Source organism: Ipomoea nil, unplaced genomic scaffold (assembly GCF_001879475.1).
Source record: "Ipomoea nil cultivar Tokyo-kokei standard unplaced genomic scaffold, Asagao_1.1 scaffold0805, whole genome shotgun sequence".
NCBI lineage: Eukaryota > Viridiplantae > Streptophyta > Magnoliopsida > Solanales > Convolvulaceae > Ipomoea > Ipomoea nil.
The window spans coordinates 3,339,174-3,365,941 of NW_017617233.1; the positions used below are offsets into that span (position 1 = coordinate 3,339,174).

The following is a 26,768-nucleotide window of genomic DNA, read 5'->3' on the forward strand; positions in this document are numbered from 1 at the left end:
CTAAATTTTTACGCATAACGAATTTACCAAACTGAATGGTGAAAACCAGAAAGGGTACGGTTTGGGTGTTTCCACCCTTGATGACAAAACTACCAAAACTATATGCCGATACATAATCCCTGTGGGCAAATTATGATCATAGTCTGGCATTTCATCCTAATCAATCCTACAAATACAACAAAATTGCATGTGGGCTAAATTTCGCCATATCATATAGAATTAATTACAAGGATATTGCCAACTCTTTATGTGAGTTAACCTGAATACAATTTAAGCAATTAAAGATGCTGTGGCTACTCTTTAATTACAAAACTGTAATCACTTGGCAAAGGGGAGTTTAAAGCCTCGCAAACAAATTAAACCAAAACATGATAGACAATCTTTAGGTATACTCCCAGGAAAGTTGGTCGAGACGAAGCTCGGTTAAATACCAACTCCTTAGACAGAGTAGCGTTGCAAGGGGACTAGTAGCAACAAGGCATTTAAGCCAGGGCCATAGAACTAGTATACCTCCCCAAGAAACTTCCCTAAGTCATGTATTCTCATATTTGAAATAAAATTGTTTGGATGATCTATAATATGGTTATAAACCTGTGGATAAGGCCTTAAATTTGGGTAAACTAGAACATTGATTTACTTTATGTGCTTCATTGCTTTAGAACGACACGAGCGGAGCAATAACCAAATGAGTAAACTAACATGCTTAATCTATCCTTAAAAAGGCACTAAATTCACCTAAAAGGCACTATAACATGCTTAATAGGCATATAATTCAGACCTAAAGGCACTAGATGCATACTTAAAGAACATGCTTTGCTAACATACGCATAATTATAACAATCAAATAATTAACGCAATAAACAATAAAACATGTTCAGATTATGCATATTATAACTCATGCTCCACAATTAAATTGCGATACTGAATACAATTTAAACTGAAATTCAATATTAAATTAAAATTCCAACAAATTGAGACAGAATAATTTGATCAAGAATTATAATTTAATATTAACTTTAGGTAAAAAAAAAAAAAAACCATATGAATAAAACCCTTAAGAAGAAGCTAAATATGATGAAGAGAAAAAAAAAAGGAAAAAAATTCCTGCAAGCCCAAAAAAAAATTTTAGGCCCAAATTTCTGGCAAGCCCAAAGCCAAATTTTTTTTTTTTTTTGGAGCCTAGGTCTGGCCGAATTGGGCCAGACCCGGCCCAAAAACCAAGTCTCATCATCTCCTTCATCTGCGCATCGCGTACAGAGGAAACGAAGCGGAGACGGAAAGAAGCAGCGGCGGAGAGGCCGGGAGGACCCGGCTCCAACACCACCGCCACCGGTCGTCACTGCCGCCACGCCTCACCCTTGTCTCCGCCGCCGGCCACCACCGCGCCATTGAAGGAGGCAGTTGGTGGCGACACTATCGGGAGCAACCCAGTGCCGCCACCACTGCCGTCCTTGACGGGAGTCGGCCTGCGCCAGCAGAGGGGTGTGCCTCGCCGGTGAACGGAATCCGGCGAGCACTCCCCTCGCCGGCGAGCGGGAAGAAAAAAAAACGGCGAAGAAATTGCGCAGAGGTTTACGGGGAAAAAAAACTGGAATTTTTTTTTTTTTTTTTAAACTAAATGCGGAAAAAGAACACACAATTTTTCCAGCAGCCCAACACAATTGCACAGTGCATACATATTCTAAATTATACATGAAAAATAACATATGTAAAAAAAAAAACTGAATTGTGCAATTTAAACAAGGCTAGGCAGAGATAAACTTGGCTCTTGATACCACATGTAAGCACATAATCCACGTTATAAACAGTAAATACGTGGCTAAGGAAAAGAGTTAGGATCACCAACCTCCAGCCATAGCTTTGATTCTTGATCACCAGGGACTCGCTGCAGAAGTTCCTCGGGCTGCTGTAGAATCTGCGTAAGTTTCAGTTATGTTTCTCTCACTTCTCTCAGTGACTCTAGATAGGTGTATGATACGTCAACCGAGCAGTGAGAGGACTTAGGGGTCTAAATAACCTACATCCCATCAATGTAGGTAACCAATTACCTAATGCTGACTAAGTTCTAATACTTAGTCAGCCTATTGATTTGCACCACTTAAATTACTATTGTTATTATATAATAATAGACTTAATAATAATAATAACAATATAGGGAAAACGTTACATGGTTAACCAAGCTAAATAAGTTAATTATGTCTCAAAAAAAAAAAAAATAGGACCAATAACTCAAATGTCTTTGAAAAAATTGGGTGACTAGAAAATGCACAGTTAATATTGTACATTGATAATAGATCACAAAATAAACCAGCTTTGATTGGTCAAATAGACTCATATAGTAACATTGATTGTTCATCTAGCATCATGAATTAAAATATGGTCCATCTAGACTATTAGACTCTCAATTATTTTTTCATCTAGCATTTTTAGCAAGTTTCTAACAAGTAACTCATCTAATTTGCTTACATAGAAAAATAAAATAATTTTCCAAAAAAAAAAAAAACAAAACAAAATGAACTGTGACTTATAAATTTTTGACAAAAATAGAATTAACTCGTAAAAAATTATTAAAGAATGCACAGTAAAAAAAATGATTGGAGATTCTCTTCAATTTGCAGCATTTATTTATTTATTTATTTTAAAAAAGAGCTATATATAATTGTAGAAATAATTAAACAAATATGTTCTTTCCAATTCAATAGTAAATACACAGAAAATTATTTTGACGGAATCCCCATGTCTAGAAAAGGACAAAAAGGTTCAAAATTTGACAAATTTTAAATTATATCCCCATTCCCAGTCCACTATCCCCCCTTTTATGCTTTTATGAATCGAAACAATAATAATGTGAAGAATGAAGATCGATCAGACCGATGATCATGTCCGACAAAACTAAGACGACGACGATGATGATGCGTTGTGGCTCCGACAGAAGTTGAAGTTGTTAGCATCCATGACTTCCACCACAAAATGACCAACCATGCCCTTCGTCTCCACCAAGTTTTCTCTACACAAGAACTCCTCGCTCGCGATTCTGTCCGATTTCTGATTGTAATCGTGAACCAGAACGTGCGTTTTCGGGTTGCCGCCTTTCTTGCTACGGGCGAGAACTCCGGCGGTGAATATCGCCGACATTCTCCCCGGCGCCTCCGGCCAATACCCGCGTGGCCCGTCGACCAATATCACATCCCAGTCCACCTCGTACAGCTGGTTGGGGAGATCGTTCAGCCCGAGCTTGCACTCCGAGAATAGAAGGTTCTGGACCGGCCGGCACTCGTTGCGGGCTTGTTCTTTCACGCCGGAGATTAGCTCCTTCATCTCGCTTAACTTGGTCGAGTATTGCACGTCGTAGACTTCGATCTCCGGGTACTTTTCCTCGACGTAGGCGGCGTAGTACCGGCTCTCGTCGATGAACACCGTCCGGCCGTGGTGGTTGAGGGTCCGCCAGAGGAGCGTTTCGTGGGTGAGGCCGAAGACGAGGAAGTTGCAGGGGTGGGAGCCGCACTGGCGGAGGACGTCGGAGATTTGTTTGATGTCGGCGTACGACATCCGGTCGGTGTTGTTGGAGATGGAGGCGTAGTGGACGAGCGCCCTGACGATGGACTTCGACAGCGCGGGAGTGGCGCCGCCGCCGCCGCCGGAGGCGGCGGCGGCGACGAAGGAGGAGGTGGTGGCGGTGATTATGGAGTAGTCTCGCGTGTAAATGAAGGCGAGGAGACAAGCGATGGTGAAGAAGGAAACGAAAGCGAGAATCCAGAGACGGCTTGAGCCGCCTTGTTTTTGGATGTAAGGGTGGAGAAGTATGAGCCGTGTGTTGGTGCCGATGTTGTTCTTCATCTTCTTCTTATTCTTTTGTTACCGCGGTTGAGGGAGGAGGAGATTGGCGGCGCGGCGGCGGTGGTGGAGGAGAGAAGAAAGGGTGGTTGCAGAGTGGAGTTTGAGGGTGCGGGTGTGAATTATTGCTGGGTTACGTTTTAAAGAAAGCGTAGAGGGTGGCTAAAGGAGCGGTGGAATGAAGAAGTTGAAGCAATGATGACAAGAGCAAGCATTTGTGAAGATGACAACAAGGTTCCACCAATATTTTTTGTTTAACATTGCCATTTTGCATGAGGAAGTTGACTTACTCATGTATTAATAATATTATTGGAAAATGCTAAATGTACTTCCGCTCTAAATTCATAGACTTTTTTCTTTTTTGAAAGCAAAGACAGATTATATTATATCAGACCGGCCAACTAACATGTAGACTTGAGTAGAACTGCAGAAGGGTGATCAAAGCTAGGGTTCAACATCACACTCTATTTCTTTTTCGATTGTAGATAATTTTCTCTGCAGTTTCCATCTGTGTATAATACATATATAAATATGTATGTTTGCTGGACTTGGAGGCGATTTAATAATTCATAAATATGTATGAATTGGTGATTTAGTTTTAGTAATTGTTTGTTTAGAGTTGGAGGCGGATGGAGACGGGAGAACCAAAGAACTACCTACTCTAGGAATTATTGAATTAATTAAGAATTGGCTAAGGATTATTGAATTATTAGATAGATTGTCAGATCTACACACTTCGTAAGAATTAAGATATTCTATATATGCATTCAAAAAAAAGATATTCTATATATAGTTTTTTTTTAAAAAAAAAAAATATTATATATATAATTTATTTATTTATTTTTTAAATATGGCCTGGCCAGCGGGCCGGCCCGCAACCCGCGCAGGCTCTAGCGCTCTGCGGGCCATGCCCGTTAGGCCCGCATTTTCGCGGGCCTAATTTCTTGCGGCCCTAACCTGCAGGCTTCGGCCTACTTTGACACCCCTAATGTAGAGTATGTTTGGCAAAGCTTATTTAGGAGCTTATAATTTATTTTAAGCTACTAATAAGCTATAAGCCATGTTTGGTAATGTTTCCAAAACTAGCACATAGCTTAAAATAAGAGTTTATTTCGGAACGTTACCTATCCAAAATAAGCTAGTAGCTTTCCAATTTTTTTTCTATCTTTGTCCTTATTATTTTAAAGAAATGACATCATTTATCTTTCCCAATTAAAATCATTTTCTATTCTCATCTGCAACTTTCACTGCAATTATTATTATTATTATTATTATTATTATTATTATTATTATTATTATTATTATTATTATTAAATGAAGGAGATTCGCAACAATATTGCTACTTCATTATGTGATGCTAGATCATGATTATGCTAATAGTTTTATTTAAAAATGTTAATTTTTTTAAAAACAAAATGTTAAATTTTAATATGTAAATAAACTAATTTAAATTTTATGAAGATGTCATTTTTTGTTTTTTTTACATTTATTAGCTTATCAAAAATCTAATTTTACCAAACACTTTCAAACATAACAGCTAGTTAACAGCTCTTCAGTTTTCAACTTATAACTTCTTTTCAGTTATCTTTTCAACTAGGTTTATCAAACATAGCTGTAGTATGATGGTATCTTGATTATCATTCTAAATGAAAGGTCATAGGTTTGAATCCGATGATGATAACAAAGAAAGTATAGAACAGAATCATGAGTATTTTAAAAGATACGGCTTGATTTTCACCTCTCCGAATATTATTAATTTGAATGTGTGGTCTTAATTGAGAAAACTTGAATCATCCGGGGAGGGTAGTTGGGGCGGAGAAATGAGAATTGGTGAGGTGGCAACGACTCCCTAACTAATTACAAGCAAGAAGTCGCTTTTCCTTAGCTTCTCTATTTCATTCCTTATTTATTTCTCAAGTAAACTCTATTATTAACTACACATATATATACATTATAGTATGATACACCCCTCAGGAACAGGACATACTACCCAACTGCCACCACATTATATTATATTTAATATAATATTCTTCTTAATTCGCGAGGAGTTACACAGACATGTATCATTTTAATAGGAATACAAAAACATTATTAAACATTTGCTAGCTGGAACATCTCAACTATTTTAGTTAGGTTAAATACAATCGTTAAGGTTTTATGTTAATTCTTGGACCTTATATGTGGTCGTAAATAAATTGTTTTTTTTTTTTTTTGAAAGAAGGTCGTAAATAAATTAATAAAACCAAAATACATGTAGTTGTGATTATCTTTAACATTATTGAGAATTTCAATCTACATTGTATCTACTTTCATTAAAAAGTGAGTACGTAAAAATGGAAAACGTATATTTTAAAACTTTTTTTTTTTAATTTGGAAAACTGTTTTTCTATTTTTCCAACCCAACAAAGGATTTTTTAAATAATAATTTTTTCTTGTTTTCCAAAATTTTCAAGAGTAAGGATGGTAGGATGTTGTTTCATGTGAGATGTGTAATACTTTTTAGTTAAAATGTAATATTTTGTTATGTATTAATAAAAAAAGGCAAAAATTTGTGAGAGACCGTGAGACGAGTCGGGAGAATATGAAATGTAATACTTATATTAGCAAATGTAATACTAAATCATGAATAAAATATTTATTACTTATATGAAAAAATGTAATACTTTTGAAGGAGAATGTAATACTTTTATATTTTGATGTAAAAGTATTATATTTTTTATCAAAAGTATTGCACTTTCCCTTATAAGTAACAAACACTTGTCAACATTACTTATAAGGAAAAATATAATACTTTTTATGAAAAAAGTAATACTTTTATATCAAAATATAAAAGTATTATATTTGTCTCTCAAAAGTATTATGTTTTTCGTTATAAATAACAAACACTTTATTCTTAATTAGTATTACATGTTCCAATATAAGTATTACATTTACATATTGACCCAAACCGACCCAACTCATTTCACGAATAATAATCCGTGAGATGGTCTCACAGAATTGTGTGACCCATAAATTATTTTGTTAATAGAAGACAAAAAATGATCATGCCACTATAATACTAGAACCAAAGGATAATGTTTAAAAAAAAAAAACTAAAAGTTGATTGTGACATATAAATCCAGGACAAAAAAATGAAATTAAGTCTTATTATTATCTATATAAATTTCAACTTCATTTTTCTATATTGGTAATTACTATGTATTAGGTATGACAATTGTCCCAAACCCAACATAGTTGATGGGAAGTGGGTACCGGGAGTATCTGTAGTTGGAGAATCTTAATAATCTGATTACTAGTTCTAGAATAGTGTTAAAAATATATATAATTGTATACATGCATTGAAATGGGTACAAATCAAACTATATTATAATCATTCTTCCAAATCTATATTATAATCATGATTACATATCAAATACTTATTCAAAATTACATTTAAATGCAATATGTATGCAACCACGTAATTATACTAATAAACAAAAATAAGACTACTAAGCCAATACAATAAGTTTAGAAACTACACATACGCAATACTACAAATTCATAAACTCACCACATTAATCTCATAAGGTATATATCGACTTAATTTATAAACTTATAGCTTTAAGTTTATTTACCTACAATTCACATATTATGAACTTAAGACAGTTAAAATGACTTGACATAATACACTTATAGTTAACAGATTATATTCTTACACATTTAAGTTTACGTACCTACGGGCTACGGCAAAGCGAGTGTTGACCAAATGAAAGGAAAGAGAGAGAGAGAGAAAAAAAAAAGAGTGCTAATTTAAACAAAATAACTTCATTTTGGACCGGGGCTTCACCTTGTATTGTGGATCATAGTCCAAAATGACATTCAGATTATGTACATGCATTTAACATATTATATACATGTAAATAAATTGAAGGTACCAAATATATTAATTAGAATATGTACACAATTTATTAACTGAAGGTAAATAATAGATTAAATGCAGGTACATAATACGTTAATTGTAATACTTACATAAGTTATGTACTTGCAATTACATAACATGCTAATATGTATATAATATGTTAATTATAGGTACATAATTTAATTATCGTTTTGGATCAAAGTCCACAATGTAAAGTGAATCTCAGTCTGTAATATAATAATTGTACAATGGGTCATTTGGGCCTTTGGAGGTTAAAAAATTACTAAGCTGAATGAATTTCGAATTTCCATTCATCACATGGGCCAGATTGCGACCCAGTCCAGCCCATGTTAAGACAACTTTCTAACTGGCGGTTTAGCGTTTCATAATCAAATGATAACCGCAATCAACTCCCGCGTACGCAGCTAAAGGTTCTACCAATTATTGACAATCACAAACTTTACGACTAAAAAAGAATTACACTTCTTTTTATAATAACGTCTGCAATGAATACTTGTCAGTAATTTGAAGTTAAAGGCTCTACAAATATTTCTGGTCAACTTCGCCATTTTGAGATAGTGGCACGAAGTTGCTCTCCTATATGAGACGTCATGAGTTCGAGTCTCAGTCCATAAAGAGTGGTCTTCCATCTCCGTGAGTGCCTTTTGAGACATTTCTTGAGCCCCCACAGCTCCGCCATGAAGCTAGAAGTCGTCCCAATCTTAGACTTGAAGCCGCAAACGACCCAGTTCCCATTGCAGTTTCGGATGAGCACTCATGCACTAGCCAACCTGTTCAAAATCTTTCTTGTGTTGTCTGTGTTAAGCTTAGAGTGCTAGCTGGCGCAGAATTTAGATAGATATGAATTTGTCATTATATTGTTGTAGGTACTTGTGTACACATATTTAGTGATTTGTAGATAAGTTGAAGCACATTACACGATTTATCTCTTCCACACGTCTTTAGGGCTTGAGCAATGAGGGACCATTAAATTTAAAATTCAAATTTATGTATAACTTTAAGATTAAAATTTTACATTATACACTATATGACACTATGTTTTATTGTTTCAATTTTTGTATAGATTTATTTGGCAAGTACCCATAAAGTTATTGGGATTGATATATTTGAATAAAATAATAAATAACCACTTTTTAATTTAAATATTTGTCAATAAATTCCAAATAGCTTCATTGGCATTGTCTTTTCATACAGTACCTGAAAATTAATTTTATAAACTATTCTGACAATTTTTTTTAAATAAATTACTCCATAGTATTCAAATAAAAATGTATTTTTTTTAATAACAAAGTTTGAATCGCAAATTTAAAAGATTTTCACCACTTATACCTTGAAAATTAGTAAAGGTAAATCATAAGACGTGACTTAATTGATTTATAAGATTCTCTCTTCTTTCTTTTTTTTTTTTTTTTTTTTTTTTTTTTTTTTTTGGTGTTGGAAGAGTAGCTTTCGTATGATGCGTGCTTCTCAAAGTTACGTTGAAAGTATATTGAGGATAAGTTGGGGCTTTTTAGGCAAAGAAAACACAAAAATTTCCATTGGAAAGTAAAAGGTGGCATGGGCAGGGCCTACACTCAAAAAAATTGATCAAACACTGCCTTAAGTCTTAACCTTTAGCTAAGGGACTTTGTTTCACTTTTGTTTGTTTCTGCCTTTTCCTCACTTACACAGTTACACAGCCACACATGAGAAGTGGCAAAATTGGATGGGCGACAAAATTAAGTTGACTACTTTACACAACAATTCTCATGTGTTCACCATGTGCCTTAGCTTCAAGATTCAAGAATCCTTCCCAAATCCCATTAAAATATACAAATTAAATTGTCTACGACAATTCTCATCCTAAGATGGTCTTAAATTAAATTCTGCAAAATAATGGCAAACATGTTGCTTAGTAAGGTGTGGTAGAATGATTTTTTTTTTTTTTTCATGAAACTAGTTGGAGATAGTAGATATTATTTACTTTGTAAATTAAAGTTTGATATTAATATGTTAGTTATTAAATTAATTATTTTAAAATATTAATAAAATAAAATATGAATTAGCATAACACGGTTTAACGTGACAACGATGAAGTATATAGTACAAAATATCATGTACTCGTGATTTTATTCTAATTGCCTAGAAAGATAAAACAACAAGCTTTTTATTACAAGAGAAAATAAGAAAACAGCCGAGACTTACAAGTAACAAACTACTCGAGGATAACGGTCAAAGTTAACATATTACTCAACAGTTGCAATAACTAACTGTTAACTTCTTGTTGAGTTAATTGAGCTGCTGACTTGGAAGCCCACAACTACTACTGTTTGATACTCCGTTTTAAATGTGAGCGATATCATAATGTTAGCTTGCACCTATGATTACGAAATCATTGCTTTGTTAGTAGCCATTGTATCATGATACAACCTTAATTAGTTATATATTAATGCTTTTAATTTCCTAAATATTAATAATTTTTACCCATGGTGATGTTTTGCAAGGATGGTTTTATAGAAAAATGATTGGAAGTAGAGGGGACCCAAATGGGGTGCATCTATCTTTAATTTGATTATTAACCAACATAGTGCCCGCCATTGCTTAAGAGGTAAGAATGTAAGATTGCAACCAACTCAAAGCATTGCCATTGATGAATTAAGATCCGAATGAATGGCTTGCGGTTATGCTTTGCTTTGATGATTAAGGAATAAGGATATTCAATTCTTTTCTAATCAATATTATTAACAAGGAAATTCAATTATTGTTTTAAGTTGTTAACTGTGGACGCATAATATAAGTTGATTCGCAGATCACTTAATTAGCTTTTTAAGATTATTTTTGTAAACTTCAATGCATTCTTCTCTATGTGTTTACTACTCTAAACTCTCTAAATTATAAAATTTAGGAATAATGTTCAAATTGGCCACTGAACGTAACCTGAAAATGCAATTAGGCCACTGAACGAAAAAAAAGTGCAATTAGGCCACTGAACACTCCAAAAACGTGCAATTAGGCCACTGAACTCTCCAAACGTATGCAATTTCACCGGATAGCAGGTTACCATCAATTTTAGCAGGTTACCTGCTTACGTGGCAGCTGAGTTGACATTTTTAAATAATTTTTAATAATTAATTTTAATAAAAAATTGAAAAAAAAATAAAGTCGTTTTTAAAAAAAAAAAAATTAAATAAAAATTTATTATTAAAATTTATTAAAAATTATTTAAAATTTATTAAAAATGCCAACTCAGCTGCCACATAAGCAGATAACCTGCTAAAATTGAGGGTAACCTGCTATCAGGTGAAATTGCACATTTTTGGAGTGTTCAGTGGCCTAATTGCACTTTTTTTTCGTTCAATGGCCTAATTGCATTTTCAGGTTACGTTCAGTGGCCAATTTGAACCTTATTCCTAAAATTTATTTCATTAAGGAGAAGAATGTTTCTAATTTACAAGAGAAAATATCTTGAAAAAAGTTAGGATTTTAATTATACTTCAATTAACAGTTCTAAAAAAAAAACAATTATAATTAACATTTTTATCACTTTTGAGACTAATTCTACCATTGTCTTAACAACTCAAAGATAAAATATGGTTACTCAATATAATCAAGAGACTTAATTAACTATTTTTCTATAATTGAATGGTTAAAAATGATAATTTTTAAAAAAGATAATATTGTTAAATGTAATACTTTGTGAACTTGTACGTTACAGCAGTGATTCGAGTCACATGTTATGCTTAGCAAGCCTTATGCTCGGCCTATCAAAATTAGGATTAAGACAATGGTCCAGGAATTTGAGGCCATATTTGATTCCAAGCTCAAAGAGTCAAAGAAGTAATAATACAAAAGTCTTTTCTCTCAATTTAATTTTTGAAAGTCAACCATTGGGTTGTATTTATAGATGAATCATAATAGAGTCAGGAGGGACATTGTCCCAGTACATAGGTAGTGTAAATGTAAAGTATTATGCGATCTAGAAATATAATTAACCGAGCAATAATCAAACGTATTTAAATAGTTCCTGCAGTCATTCAGGACGTAACCAAGATAGGATCTTGTCTGAATAGTAGCTGATGTCAAATAATTGAGTAGTGTCTGACAATCCGTGTAGAGGTTAACCGATTGTTCCCCTCGGTCCTTGAGCCATGACAACACTTCCTTGCATGCCAGAGCCTCGGCCATAAGTGGTGAAAAGCAATTTTGCGGAAGTGCACAAAAAGCTGATATATAGTTGCCAGTGTGGGTGAATAATACCGCTCCAACAGTGCCTGTCATGGTCGACGGTTGGTAGCCGGCATCGATGTGACATCTCCTCGGTTGGGGTGGGTGTTCCACGGCAGATGACTGCGCCATGCTGAGCTAGGGCTGCTGCTGCGCTACTTCGGCCGAACTGGGCAGCAACAAAGGTTGGGGCGGTACCGTGGGAAGGGGGACATTTAATTCGGCCGTGACATGCATCGTTTGGGCAGCAGTTCTCAGCTGTTGCCACGCCTTCACAGCTGCTAAGGCCGTGGCTACAATCTTCTTCAGCATTGGTAAGTAAGCATTCCACACCGCATCGTTCCGGGCCCTCCAAATATTGTATAGTATTGCAGCTGCAAACAATATTGCATCAGAATCTAGAACATTTAATAATGTTCCAAACCAATCATAAAAAACGTTTGTCACAATTTGGGGGATTGGAAGGTTAGATTGGTTCCATATGGCTTTTGCATAGTCACACAACACTAATGAATGCATTATATCCTCATGTATTAATCCACACATGGCGCATGTCGGATCAATTTCTACCCTCTTTATAAGCAAATTAGTAGTGGTGGGTAATATATTGCTCATTGCTCTCCATAGAAACATTTTCCATTTGGGTGGTATTTTGAGGTGCCATAGAGTATTCCATCTATCAAAACCCATGGTAGTATTATATGTGCCCACTATATGCATGTACCCACTCTTAACCGAATAGCATCCATTTGGATCTCCATACCAATACCAAGCATCCTCATAGTCCGGGGAGATGGGGATCTTTAAGATTCTAGGCACATCATTTGGTTGAAAAATATCAGCTAGAATGTGAGCAATATAATAGAAAATTTAGACTGGACTGACCAATATAATATAATAGAAAATTTTATAGTGGATACAAATGCTGCATTTTATTTAATCAAATTGTACCCTACACTCTTATATCCTTAGCTAAGAGCATCTCCAATATTGTAGTTTTTGAAGAGTTTTAGTAGGTTTTACTAAAAAAGAGAAGATGTAAAGGATAGAAAAAAACAAAAACAAAAACAAAAACAAAACTTAAAAAAAGTAAAGATTTACGCGCCCAGTTGGGCGTGTGCAGTACACGCGGCCGGCTGGGCGCGAGATAACATTGCTTTTCTTCATTCTTGGTGGGCCCCACAGATCTGACAAAAATCAGGTCATTCAGCTAAGACCAACCATCTTCTCTCTCATCTCCCTAGCTCTCTCATTCACGTAAACATTGTTTCCTCAAAAACCTCACCAAAAACCATTGATGAGATACTCTAATAAGCAAACAAGACATGCCATTTATTTCTTACTTGGAGCTTGTCACGTATCAGGGTAACTACGAAGGTTTATAGGTTAGTATGAAGTGGACTTGCTCAAGTTGAGAATTGAAAGTGATATTAGTTCGAAAGTTCTCTCATGGTCGGCTACTAATTGACATTGTTTGAGATCGAAGCATGCAGTTTTTGCAAATTGAATTTTCTGATAAAGCGAAGAACTCATGTTAGCTTGCTTGATGTCCGGTAAGTGCGGGTGAAGTTCTCTCAATAAATGATTGTGATATGTTGATGGTAGCATGATAATCGATCTATTTAAATTGATGGCAAGCTAGTAAGATTCTTTTGATAATTTTGAGACTAAATAAAAAGAGTATGCATTCAATTATTGCAATTTGGGTAGTTTTACTTAGACTCTCGTGTAACTTTTTGAATGTTGCGAGTTTAGAAAAAAATTTACAACACAATTATTATTAAAAAAAGTTTTGGAAGGAATAACTGAGCAGGTAGAACATGATTATTACATTTTTCGGTGGAGTATGTCAGTGCACACCTTCAAATGATAGATTGTGGGTGTAATATTTTTTAAAATAAAAAAATAAAAATTCAATACAAATGCAATAGAACAAGATTGATTAATAGAGGGGATTTAAAATAAAGAATATGATTCTGAACACAAATGCAATCGAACAAGATTGATTACATCATTTTATCTGATTACGTGATCATTAAATCTGAATTTTAGTACAAAAATAAGGAAAAGTTTGGTTTTTTTCTAAAATAAAATGACATACTAAAATGTGTAGAAATGGTGGCAATCCAGAATGGCAGAGCCTCAAAAATAATTTTTTTTAAAAAAAATATTATAAGCCGTTCACTTTCACAGTTTCACGTGACTCAGAGTCTCAGACATTGACCACCAAGCCAAAGCCACTAAGCCACACAACACTCATCCCTCTCTCCAAACAATGCCGCACCAGCCGCCGAGACAAATGGAAAACAATGCGCGCCGGCGCCGGCGCCGCACTGTTCCCTCGCCGCCGCCGACGCCGCTTTTTCTTTTCCTTTTTCTCATGCAAGCTTACTGCTATTTCCCGGCGGCTATCGGCGCCGACGATGCCGCCACGCCGTCTGTGCCGCTCGTCAGTAGCTCTTTGCTCCCCTCCGACGCCGTTTCGCTGCTGTCGTTCAAGTCCAAGGCGGACCTTAATGGCAGGCTGCTTTACACGCTTAACGAGCGGTTTGACTACTGTGGATGGCAGGGGGTGAAGTGCGCTCAGGGGCGGGTGGTGCGTCTCGTTCTCCAAGGTTTTGGTCTCCGAGGGATCTTCGCCGCCGACACGCTCACTCGGCTTGACCAGCTCCGAGTTCTGAGTCTGAAGAACAACTCGCTCTCCGGCGCTATTCCTGACCTCGCCGGACTGCCGAACCTCAAAACGCTGTTTCTGGACCACAACCACTTCTTCGGAACTTTTCCTCCCTCCATCCTCTTTCTTCACCGTCTTCTCATTCTCGATCTCTCTGATAACAATTTCACCGGTTCGCTCCCCGATGGACTGACGGTTCTGGACCGGCTGAACTACCTCCGCCTCGACTCTAACCGCTTCAACGGCTCCGTTCCGGCGTTGAACCAGTCGGAACTGGGAGTATTCAACGTCTCCAACAACAACCTCAAAGGTCCTATACCTGTAACTCCGACTCTGTCTAAGTTCACTATTTCTTCATTCTCGTTGAACCCTAATCTTTGCGGCGAGGTTGTGGACAAGCCTTGCGGAGCTTCTCCGTTCTTCAACTCCCCTCCTGCTACGCCCGTCTCGCCGCCTAGGCCTCTCCTACAGGAAGCGCAGTCGCAGGGAATACTCCCGCCGCCTACTCAACACCGGCACAAAAAAACCGGCGTCATTTTAGGTTTCGTCGTCGGAACTCTAGTCTTAATTGCAGCTATTGTCTCCCTCTTCACTTTAATCAGAAGACGGAAGGAAGAAATGGAGCCGAAATCCACAAAATTGACCTCGGATACTGGTAACCACAACATGGAGGATGTGATGTGCTCACCTCAAGGCGGAAACAACGAAGAAGTCAAAGAGAATAAAATGCAAGCACCTCAACCGCCGTTGAAGAGCGGAAATCTGATGTTCTCTTCAGGGGAGGCAGAATTGTATTCTCTAGAGCAGCTTATGAGAGCTTCCGCCGAGCTGCTCGGTAGAGGTACGCTTGGGACTACGTACAAGGCGGTTATGGCTTCTCAGTTGATCGTGTCCGTTAAACGACTCGACGCCGGAAAAACTTCCATTACCGGCGCGGAGGCTTTCCTGCAGCACATGGAGGCAGTAGGCGTTCTCCGCCATCCGAATTTGGTCCCTGTTAGGGCTTACTTCCAGGCCAAACAGGAAAGGCTAATCATCTACGATTATCAACCCAACGGCAGCCTTTTCAATCTCATTCACGGTGAGTTAACTCGTTCTTCTTCCTTTTTCTTCTAATTCATATGTTTTTATCTTTTCCTATTAGCTGAGTCAAGCTGTGTTGACTCAGTGGCGATTGGAAAATACTGTACTGTAATTGGTGTATGTCGGCACCTGTTTTAGGCTGAGTTGTAACCCATCACCATCACCATCATCCTCAGCTTTTCCTTTTCCTCCCTGAACCGTTATGGCTTGTAGACCTGACTTGTTGTGGATCAAACAATTTTGGAGGGGCTGTGGATTTAGATTTAGGCACGAAGACGACCGAATGGGACCGGATAGGGGTTGGTGTCAGGAATCCAGATAGTTAGTGTATGGAATTTTGATGCCATAGCCGTGTGATTTAGTTTTGGTTGTATATGCCACACTGTTAGTTGACTGTTTCCTATCAACCTACTTTATAATGGTTGGCAACCTGGACTCCATTCCCCCCACATCACTTTGCAATGGCAGGCAAGATCACCTTGCCCCTAACATGCTCAATTCATGGAGTTTCCTTGATTCCCTGCCTTATCTGCAAAATTCAAGAAAAATGTACAAGTAAACGTATTCTCTGTTTTCCGTTTTCTAGTTTTTTTTATACATTAGGTTTCCCAGTTTACGTTAGACTAATCCTAAGCCTCCAGAACCTATCCCCAAGAGCCGCTGGAGAAGGTAAACTGTGAGTTGCCCTATCCGACCCCAGGTTCCCGCCCCTTGCTTGTAAGCTCTGTGTTCTAGTCTCTAGTTAGTAAAGGCACCATCTAATGGTTTCCCAAATCTTCAATCTCTAAATAAAGCGTTACTCCCATCTTGATCATCACCCAATCTTGAGCTCACACCCCTTTGTTGAATTACAATCCCCTTAGCATATGCAAATTTGTTGGTCTTTGAAATTGAGGCTAGTGGTGATGTTTCTTAAGTTTGTTTAGCTTAGACAATGATACATCTTTCAAGTTGGTATGAACTCAGAAAATTGAGACTAGAAAGAATACTTTCAGTGGTTTTTACATCATTACATGAGTTATAATGTATATCTAAGCTATTAGAGACTCTAACACTTACTCAAACTAAATTACTGATACAACTAAGATGAGATATTCTAATCCCATTCTGCTTTTGCCTGGGTACAATTATTCTGCAAGAAATATATCTCTGCCCCTTAAATGCAGGTGGCACTGTAATGTTCTTGACATCTTTTCGTGATCCAGTATAGATTAAATTTCTTGACCTTCCTAGCTCAGCTGTTTCACTAACAATCCAGAGTCATAGCTTTTGATGAAAGGAGTTCAGCTTGCATATTCGTGAAAGGGAACACCGAACACACTCTGTCTGCATGCATATATGGATTATTTATTGATAAGAGATTTCTTACGTTTTCTATTTCCTTGAGAGCTGAATATATTGTAGCCTTGTAGGGAATACTGGTTGTTCACTTGTGCATGTACACCAGGTTAAGTTGCTTATACTGTGTCCACTTGGCAGGTTCAAGATCCACGAGGGCTAAGCCACTTCACTGGACATCATGTCTAAAAATTGCAGAAGACGTTGCTCAAGGGCTGGCTTACATCCATCAAGCATCAAAGCTTATCCACGGCAACTTGAAATCCTCCAATGTCCTCCTCGCCACCGACTTCGAGGCATGTCTCACCGACTACTGCATAATAACACTAGCAGACGTATCTCCAAGCGACGATCCAGACTCCGCACGCTACAAAGCCCCCGAGGCACGCAAGTCTACAAGGCGTGCCACTTCAGCTTCCGATGTCTATTCCTATGGCATCCTCCTGTTGGAGCTCTTGTCAGGTAAACATCCTTCCCAGCACCCATTCCTCTCACCCCCCGACATGCCAGAGTGGGTTAGAGCCATGCGGGAAGATGACGGGGAGGAAGATACATGGCTCGGAATGCTAGTTGAAGTAGCTAGTATCTGTAGCTTGACATCCCCAGAACAGAGGCCAACAATGAGGCAAGTGCTGAAAATGATTCAGGATATTAAGGAGTACAATGGTTGCGAATGAACACTAGGTGGGATGGAAATGGAATGTTCAAATTTTTGAATTAGCTTCCTTTATACTGTGAAACGGCAAAACAGTTAAGGTCAATTGTTGGGCAGTGGCTGTGGATTGGGTTTTTGGTAAATCAAAGGTATGGTCAATTGTAAATGTAAATTATTTTACATATATCTATGTTCCTCTACGGATGAAAATTAGTTTTGGTTTTCCTCAGGTCATACATTCCCAAATTTTGTTGTGCATTATATCTCTTTATACCTTATTCCTTTTATTTTTTTAAAAAAATTATTAAAAGTTTTACCAAAATGCTAATGTTGCATGTTGCTATTAATTATAGACTATCTTCTTCTCCCAAATTATAGACTATCTTGAATTGTTTAATGACAAAGGTTATTTCATAATTTATTTTGTTATTATTCTAACAAAAGTATGTTACTGTATACCTTGAGAAATCAATAACTGGACATCAAACTTCAACTAATGTCATGTCATATATATTGTTTAAATATGATGAAAATATTATAAGGTTGTTTTTGGTTGGGGACTTTTGTACCTTATTATGAAATTTGATACCTATTACAATATTTGTTTGCTTATTTTCCTTATCTTACTATTAGATTTAAATTCTTTAGTAATTATAAAACTTATTATCATTTTTGTTCCCTACTTTTGAACAAAGAACTCAAAAATGGAAAGAAAAAATAAATCATTGTCCATGCATTAAATATGGAACTTATATATATATATATATATGTATATATATATATATATATATCCAGGTTTCATGCGGTGAGATAAGAGCCATTGATCTTGTCAAAATCAACGTTTATGATGAATACAAATTTAAAAAGAACGCGGTGGCAATTTGGTCTTTTTGTGTATTTCTTCAAACTTAAGGTGCGAACTTTATGTGTTTAAGGTGCGTCGTGCTAATATTTAAGGTACGTGGTTTCTGTGTTTAAGGTGCGTTCTTTGTTGAAACTTAAGGTGCATCATTCTAAACCTGAAGGTGCATCTTTTCATAGCTTAAGGTGCGTCTTTTTAACATTTAAAAGTTCTCATTTAAACATTTAAGGTGCGTCACTTAGGGCATGTTTGGTTCATGGAAAATGTTTTCTTTAAATTTGAAAAAAAACTATTTTCCTTTGTTTCATTCATGGAAAACATTTTCCATGGTCCCTCCATGGTATTTTGTTTTCCATGGAAAATATTTTCCATGAAAAAACAAGTAGAACAATTATGCCCTTACCAACTTTTCTTAATTTCAATTTCATTTTCCCTCAAATATTTTTTGCGAACCAAATGAGATCATACATTTAAGGTCTTAAAGTGCATCTTTGTAACACTTAAGGTACACCATTTTTAACATTGAAGGTGCGCCAATTTAACAGGTAAGGTATGCCGTTTTAACACTTAAGGTGAGTCATCCGAAAACTTAAGGTGGGTCTTTGTAACACGTAAGTGTGCCATTTTTACACATTGCCAATGACCTTGTGGTCGAATAACATGAAGTGACTCTCTCAAATAGGAGGTCATTGGTTTGAGCTCCAATTTGAGGAGGGGGGTATTGACTAAGTAGTAGCTTAAGAAAAGAGATTTATTCTACTCAAACAGTTAAACCCATTATAATTACTAAGTATTTGATTGTAATTGAAATTTCAAATTTATCAATGTTTGAACCAAGTGCCCTTCAAGTGTTTTTCTATGTTTACTAAAGTTTATTACTTACCTGACTTGTGACGAATATCATAATAAATTAATGCCTAGCAGTACAAATTTAAATTATGTGGCATAATTAATTATCGTATTCACTTGAACCCCCCTTCCCCCACCTCACACTCCCATGGTAAATTGAAAATAATGCGACTTGTACAATTTATTTTTTCAATTTTGAGAAAAAGATTAAATAAACTTTCAAAATTATGGTGAAAAAGCAATTAAATAAATTAGCTTGTTATTCTATTGAATTACTCCCGGTAAACTTCAATGTGGCAGTTGACAAAACGGTCAATATTATTATTATTATTATTATTATTTTATAATGTTGAAGGCAAGTATGTTTGCCTTCTTCTTGCCTCATTCTTCGACCCTTCTTTGTCTCCGTTAAATGTGATTCTCTTCCCGCCCACAGATTCGTAAATACAGCCCATTACCCCACTTCCTAGTTCGTATCAACTACCCATTTCTCACGTGAGCATATAATGGCGTGGATTTCACGCTAGAAAAAAAAAAAAAAAAAAGAAGAAAAAAAAAAGAGGAAGACTTTCATACGGAAAAAAACAATTAAATATAAATAGATAGAGTTCAAGTAATACTCTTGTAGAGTTGTAGATAAGAAATTTTATTTAAAATTTGTCCATATTACTATTCTCATTCTAAAAACGAAAAATCATAAGTTGGTGTCCTATTTCAATCAATGATGTAGTATAATCATGTTAAGCAGATATGATAGATAGTTCGAAAAAATTAAAACACAAGTATAGCCATATATATTATTGGATATGGACTAAAAATAAAACATATCAAAATTTTATGAAAATATCCCTAACAAAATATGAAACAAAATTAATTTGATAAAATAATAAAATAATTAGAATAAATAATACATTATAAATATATATATATATATATATATATATATATGAAACTGTGTTAAAGTGATAGGCTAACGCGCGCCTAGCTGGCTTAACCAACTCAACTTTTGTTAACATTTACTTGTTTGTTTATACTAATACTAAATTTGATATTATATATACATATATACATACACAGGTTATACACAGGTAAATTTGGTCCACGACTTTAAAAACTAACAATTTAGTATCGTAACTATATAATTTTTTAACACATTTGGTCCACCCGGCCAAATCATTGACCAAATGTCGCACGAAAAATGTAAACCATTTTAAATTATTAAATCACGAGAACAAATCGATAATTTCATGTCACTTTTTTCTTCTTCCTTGCACTTGCTGTCCTGACTTGTTCATGAAGAAAAGCTTACATTTAATTGAGAGGTAAAATGATATGAGATTGAGAGAGCAATAGGCTCTTTTTTTAAAGTCCACGAAAAGAAAAAGGAAGTTGACAAAGAAACTACAATATATTTCAAGGTTAAACTATGGCGTTCCCGGAAAACTGGTTTAGATTTTAGAAAAAGAGTCTGAGAAGATTTGTTTCAGGAGATTTGTGTGAACTTATATGATACACAAAACCGTTTTCCAAAGTGGAGGTTTCTGACTCCTCAAACGGCGTGTTCGTTTTCCTCTTCTCAACGCGTCGGTTGCCTCTCCCGCCTTGTCAGATTCCAACAAAGGCGTCAGGATTGTTCCAAGCAATCAACCATTTTTTTTTTTACAGGAAAAATTCATGTTACCTGGTCTCTGGGATTCGGGAACGGAGGAAAGGAAAGACATGAGGCTGGCACGACTGAAAATTTCGCAATGAAAACCATGGCATTAGCTTGCGCCTGCGGGGTGTCGACCCATTGGAGACTCTGTCGAAGTATGCAATTATCATTGCACCTTTTTCTAAGAATCCGGTAGCTGTTGCAACTCATCGGCGGCAACACTAACAATCACCAACTAACTCCGGCAACATTAAAAAAAAAAACACGAAACCCCAAACATAGAAGACATATGTGAAGAAAATTAAAACCCAGTATTGATTTTATGAGAGGAACGCGGGGGGGGGGGGGGGGGGGGGGGGGGGGGGGGTGAGGGAAGAGATATATAGAGCGAGAAAGTGACATGAAATAATCGATTTGTCTCCATGATTTAATAATTAAAAATGGTTTACATTTTTTCGCCGACATTTGACATGTGTTAAAAATTACATAGTTACGGTATAAAATTGTTAGTTTTTAAAAGTCGTGAACTGAAATTAACAAGACCCACTAAAAGTGTAATTTTCTCTTTAAAATAATAAAAATAAATAAAAAAAAATTGAAACTACTATTTTATTTTAGAAACATTATTAAACAAAACTTAGGAAAAATGACACTTTTTCTCCCTTAGTTATATACCTATAGCATTTTTTCTCCCTAAATTATTGAAGTGGCTGTTTTTCCCCCTGAAATGTTAAATGGACATATTTACCCTTAAACTAAATATTTAATTTATTTTTTTTCAACAAATTATGACCATAATTTGGTTCAAACTAAACAAACACTATAACAACCAAACTGAAATATTCCAATTACAATTTCGAATCGAAATTCGATATTTAGAGTTTATTAAAATCGTGAACCGGAACGGACGGTTCATGTTCGGAACTGAAAAAATAAAATACATTTATTGTTGAATTTAGACTATTTTAAAATAAAAAATAAAATTTTAAAATAAAGACGATTCAAAATCGCGAATCAGATTCGGAACCGCCGGTTCACAGTTCAAGATTCAATTTTTTTGATACATAATTTTAATAAATTGACATTTAAATATTGGGTTCTAGATCTGAATTATAACCGTAAACTATTAATTCGATTGCTTTAGTATCCGGTTCAATTCAAACCGAACCGTGGTCATCCCTACGTATACGTAATAATTTGTTGGAGTAATAAAATAAATAAAATATTTACTTTAAGGGTATAAATATCAATTTAATATATTAGGGAGAAAAGACACCACTTTTAGAATAATTGAGGGGACTAATGTGCTTACCTAAATAATTGAGGAGGAAAAAATGCTATATAACGCAGGGGTAAAAAGTGTCATTTTCCCACAAAACTTATTAACTTATTTATCAAACAAAACATAAGGAAAACTTATTCTCAAAATAAATAAATAAATGACCAAATAATGGTTACACGATTTTCAACTCAATTGTGCAGAATCCCGTTTGCCATTGGTCCATTCCATCAGCAAATCGCGGCCGTTCATCTCGTCTTGAAGTCTTTTTAAACCTACACACCCCAATCCACACCACCTCCCTCACCATCACCCCTTAGTCCCTAAGAAACCCAGAAACCAGACCCAACATACAAAGATGTTAGGAGGAATTGCTCGCGGTCGTCTCGCGGAGGAGCGCAAGGCCTGGCGCAAAAACCACCCCCATGTCCGATCACTCTTCTCTCTCTATCCTTATTTGGATTTTATCCTCTCTATCTGCTTTCTTCTCAATTTCGTTTTGATTTCCAGGGTTTCGTGGCAAAGCCGGAGACACTCCCCGATGGTACCGTCAACCTGATGGTGTGGCACTGCACTATTCCTGGAAAGGCCGGGGTATGCCTCCGTCTGAATTTTATTTATAATATAGCAAGATGAACTCATAAAAAATATTGTGAAAGGTTGAGAGATTGTGCCGAATTTGGTTTTGGCGGAATGTTATTTTTTGGGGCTGTTTCTCGCACTTACTTCGATTTAGTTCTTTTGAATTCTAGTACTAAACTAGGTTTACTCTGTTTTATTACTTTAGTTTAGAGGTCTGTTAAGTGCGTCTTCATCCCTGTTTGATAACATATGTATTTTGCATTTATAAAGCTAAGAAATTGAGAGGCATATCTGTTTTCCTTATGAATTATAGAGTTTTTTTTGGTGAGGTAGTTCTTGCAGTATTTGCTTATACCGAGTAGTAAATTGTAAAAGGCTTTTCGAATAAGTATGATTTTTGTTTTTCTAATATTCTCTTGCATTCTTCTACTTTGCTATTGAAAATCCTTTTCTTCAAATTTTAGTTAATAAAGAAGCTAAACTGTTTGTGCATCTCACTTTTGTTGATTTGTCGTGAGGGGATGCTTGTCTATTCCTCACTGGAAGCTTTCTCCAATTGTCTTGTTAATTTTGATGGTTTCGTCCTAATCTTCGAAGGTCATCACATCCACAACCAATTTGTTGCCAAATGATCACAAGATGATATACGATATTATGTTGTTATAGTGTACTAAGGGTGTAATCTAACAAAGTTGAGCCCAAGCCCCGTTAGAGTGAAAATGTGTTCATGAGTGCTACTAGGGGGTGTAATCAAGCTGAGTTGAGCTCAAGCAGCTAAATTTGGTTCAATCCAGAGCCAATTTAAAAGTTATATATAAGTTTTCAAAGAACAAAGTTTTTTTTTTTTGTAACTAAGAAAATCAATTTCTTCCTTTCTATTCAAATTCCAAAAGGAAATGCATTCTCTATCCATTACTTTTTTAAAGATGCCTTTTGCCAGAAAAGAGCAAAAAAATTAAAAAATCAGAAATGATACACAGGCCGATATGGGGAGAAATTAGTCAAGGAAACCAAACCAACACTTAGTCAACTCCAGACAGGAGATTTTTAGGGAGAGAAACTATATAATTTAGAGTGAGCATGAGTTATACTCTCATGTCACATAGAGATGTTGGGTATAACAAGGAATAATTGTAATTGGTATTATACATTGTTTATTTTTCTTTTATGTAATATATCTTAAAAATATGAAAGCATGATTAGCCTCATGAGCTCCTTGAGCTACCTTGATACTTAACCTATTTGAATTTGAGCTTGGCTTGGGCAATGGTTGAGTGTTTGTAGAGTTAAGTTGGAGTAGCTCACAAGCAGCCTGATTTTTTTTACCCCACCCCCACAGCAAACACATCATTCACTTTTATATTACCTTGAGCTGTCACTAATTACAATCTAACTCCTACTTTCTGGAAATTTTGATTATATTCATCTGCTTGATGTTATTGTAGCTCTCTAGATTCTGTTAGGAATTTTGCACAGAAACTTCTTGGTAGTCAACAGTCTTGAAAATGTTGTTACCTTGGTATAAATGATTGGTAATCTATACCTATTGCAGACTGATTGGGAAGGTGGTAATTACCCGCTAACAATGCACTTCAGCGAAGACTACCCAAGCAAACCGCCAAAGTGCAAATTTCCCCAGGCGTTTTTCCACCCAAATGTCTATCCTTCAGGAACAGTTTGCCTTTCAATCCTTAATGAAGACAGTGTATGTAGGCTGTGTTTTCTTAAAGCTAATTAAATTTTCAGTTCAACTTTACTTGTTGGATGCACTTATTATTTTTACTATCCTCAGGGTTGGAGACCAGCCATTACCGTTAAGCAAATTCTAGTTGGTATCCAGGACTTGTTAGATCAGCCGAATCCTGCTGACCCTGCTCAAACTGAAGGATATCATCTCTTTATCCAGGTATGTAATGAAACGGCTTCCTATCTTATTGTTAGCCATAACTCCGAACTCTAGGTTCATTGTCAACAATGGTGTCTAGTGAACGCCACATAAAAAGTAGAACTGCGGGATATGGTTTACCCTCGTGGTCTCGTTTGAATGCAGGACACGGTGGAGTATAAAAGGAGGGTTCGACAGCAGGCTAAGCAATACCCTCCTCTAGTCTAAAAATATATCTGGCTTGAATATGGTTTAGCTAATTGTCTAGTAGTGGTGTAATGGGGACCAAAGTATTCATAGTTTGTTTTGTATTCGCCCAATATATATTCTAGGGTGAAAACTTTTATAATAGGATGCTTAATCTGATTGTATTGTGGTCGTCCATTCTTCTCCTCGTACACAGGAACAACTGTACATTTATTGGAGGGAAAACAAAACTCGATGACTGTGTTTGGTTCTGTTTGTGTTTAACAATTAGCAGTGCTAAAAGGATACAATAACATAAATTAAATATTGGCAAAAACTTGTGTGAGATATCTTGCGGATTTTTGTTCATGAGATGGGTTGGGTCAAGATGAAGTGTAATATTTAGTATTACATTTGCTAGTATAAGCATTACATTTGCATATTGACCTGACTCGTCTAATGATTAAAGATATTTGAGACACTATCCTTAAATATTAGATTCCAACTTAAAAAAAGAAATTCAGAAAACATTTTTAAATACAAAATCATAGTTCCTATTTACTTGTAATTTTTTTTTTTTTTTTTTTTTTTTTGCCTACAATGTCATGAGTTGTAAGAGTTCTTTATTTGAAACATAAAAAGCTCATGGTTTTACAAGTTCTCAATTTCTCATGTTAACTTAAAAAAAAAAAAAAGAATACAAAATTCTCTTTCCATGTTAGTTGTGCCATTTTTATGAATTGAATTTTGTATGGACCTATAATATTATGGTTATATACTTTGGGTAATAAAGAAGACATGCACATTGTTAGAAAACTAGATCAACCAAGATCACATGATGAAAGTAATTAGTCCTTTAGAAGCTATGTTCAAATATGTTCCTTTAAACTTTCATATTTTTGGGAATAATGTACATATCCAAAGTGTATAAATATCTTCTATAAACTTGCAAGCCATTATTGAATTACCGTGATTTACATTCTCTTACATCCTTAAACATTCTCTGTCGGGTTGGAACGTGGGGGTTTTTGGAATTGGGAATTCAATCTTTTGAAAAAAAAACATCCTTTATTTATTCTTCACTATATCCACCATTAAGTTATTGAATGCCTATATTAAACATGACAGCCGTGTAAATGATTTTAATTGTAATTACTCCGTATAAAACTTGCATTGATATACATTTTGAGATGTGACTATTTTTGTATGGTTAATTGTTTTCTTTTTAATTTTAAATTTCAATTCACCATACAATGTCAAATCAAGAAATTAGTGTGTGAGTGGTAAATGTGTGGGAGAAAAAAAAATATTTTTGACCAAAATGTTTAGGATGTGAATGGCATCTTCAATAACTATATATTAAGTGCCCCGATTAAATAATGTGTCAACTGAAATTATTCACTCTCGTTAGTTTTTTTTTTTTTTTTTTTTTTTTTTTTTTTTTTTTTTTTTTTTGATAATACACTCTCGTTAGTTAAGATATAAGATTTCATGTGCTCTTGTTCATCATTTTATCTTATTTTATATTATCATAAGAAATATATAATATATAATATACAATACTAAAATAAGAGTTGGTGAGCCAGTTGACTCACCACCTCAAGGTGGTACCCTGCTAGTTAACGAACAAATAAATATTAACAGAAATAAATTGTTTTTTTTCAATTTACCTTCTTATTTGTTATTGACTCTATCATGGTTGCAGTAGGCGGTAGGCGTTAGTCGGGCACCCGAACAGCGCCTAAGCGGCCTAGGCAACGCCTAG

The 26,768-nt window shown here is 35.6% G+C and overlaps 3 protein-coding genes across 3 annotated transcripts; 2 read left to right on the plus strand and 1 right to left on the minus strand.

Moving 5' to 3' along the window:
• Positions 1–2,650: 2,650 nt before the first annotated feature.
• On the minus strand, positions 2,651–3,945 carry LOC109177533 (protein IRX15-LIKE-like). The gene has a single exon (XM_019326910.1). It carries the CDS (start codon positions 3,835–3,837, stop codon positions 2,893–2,895), a length of 945 nt encoding a protein of 314 aa, XP_019182455.1. The 5' UTR covers positions 3,838–3,945; the 3' UTR covers positions 2,651–2,892.
• Positions 3,946–13,985: 10,040 nt separating this feature from the next.
• On the plus strand, positions 13,986–18,000 carry LOC109177930 (probable inactive receptor kinase At5g67200). The gene is made up of 2 exons (XM_019327429.1): positions 13,986–15,711; positions 17,193–18,000. The coding sequence occupies exons 1-2, from the start codon at positions 14,232–14,234 to the stop codon at positions 17,726–17,728; spliced, it is 2,016 nt and encodes a 671-aa protein (XP_019182974.1). The 5' UTR covers positions 13,986–14,231; the 3' UTR covers positions 17,729–18,000.
• A 4,630-nt stretch (positions 18,001–22,630) lies between these two features.
• LOC109177962 (SUMO-conjugating enzyme SCE1) lies at positions 22,631–25,275 on the plus strand. Its single transcript, XM_019327479.1, has 5 exons — positions 22,631–22,777; positions 22,861–22,944; positions 24,485–24,637; positions 24,725–24,838; positions 24,983–25,275. The coding sequence occupies exons 1-5, from the start codon at positions 22,709–22,711 to the stop codon at positions 25,043–25,045; spliced, it is 483 nt and encodes a 160-aa protein (XP_019183024.1). The 5' UTR covers positions 22,631–22,708; the 3' UTR covers positions 25,046–25,275.
• Positions 25,276–26,768: the final 1,493 nt, after the last annotated feature.

Coding starts and splice junctions, on each gene's coding strand:
- LOC109177533 (XM_019326910.1), bottom strand. CDS start 3,837: ATGAAGAACAACATCGGCACCAACACACGGCTCATACTTCTCCACCCT.
- LOC109177930 (XM_019327429.1), top strand. CDS start 14,232: ATGCCGCACCAGCCGCCGAGACAAATGGAAAACAATGCGCGCCGGCGC. Junction 15,712..17,192: donor CCTTTTCAATCTCATTCACG/GTGAGTTAACTC, acceptor TCCACTTGGCAG/GTTCAAGATCCACGAGGGCT.
- LOC109177962 (XM_019327479.1), top strand. CDS start 22,709: ATGTTAGGAGGAATTGCTCGCGGTCGTCTCGCGGAGGAGCGCAAGGCC. Junction 22,778..22,860: donor GGCGCAAAAACCACCCCCAT/GTCCGATCACTC, acceptor TTTGATTTCCAG/GGTTTCGTGGCAAAGCCGGA. Junction 24,839..24,982: donor GATATCATCTCTTTATCCAG/GTATGTAATGAA, acceptor GTTTGAATGCAG/GACACGGTGGAGTATAAAAG.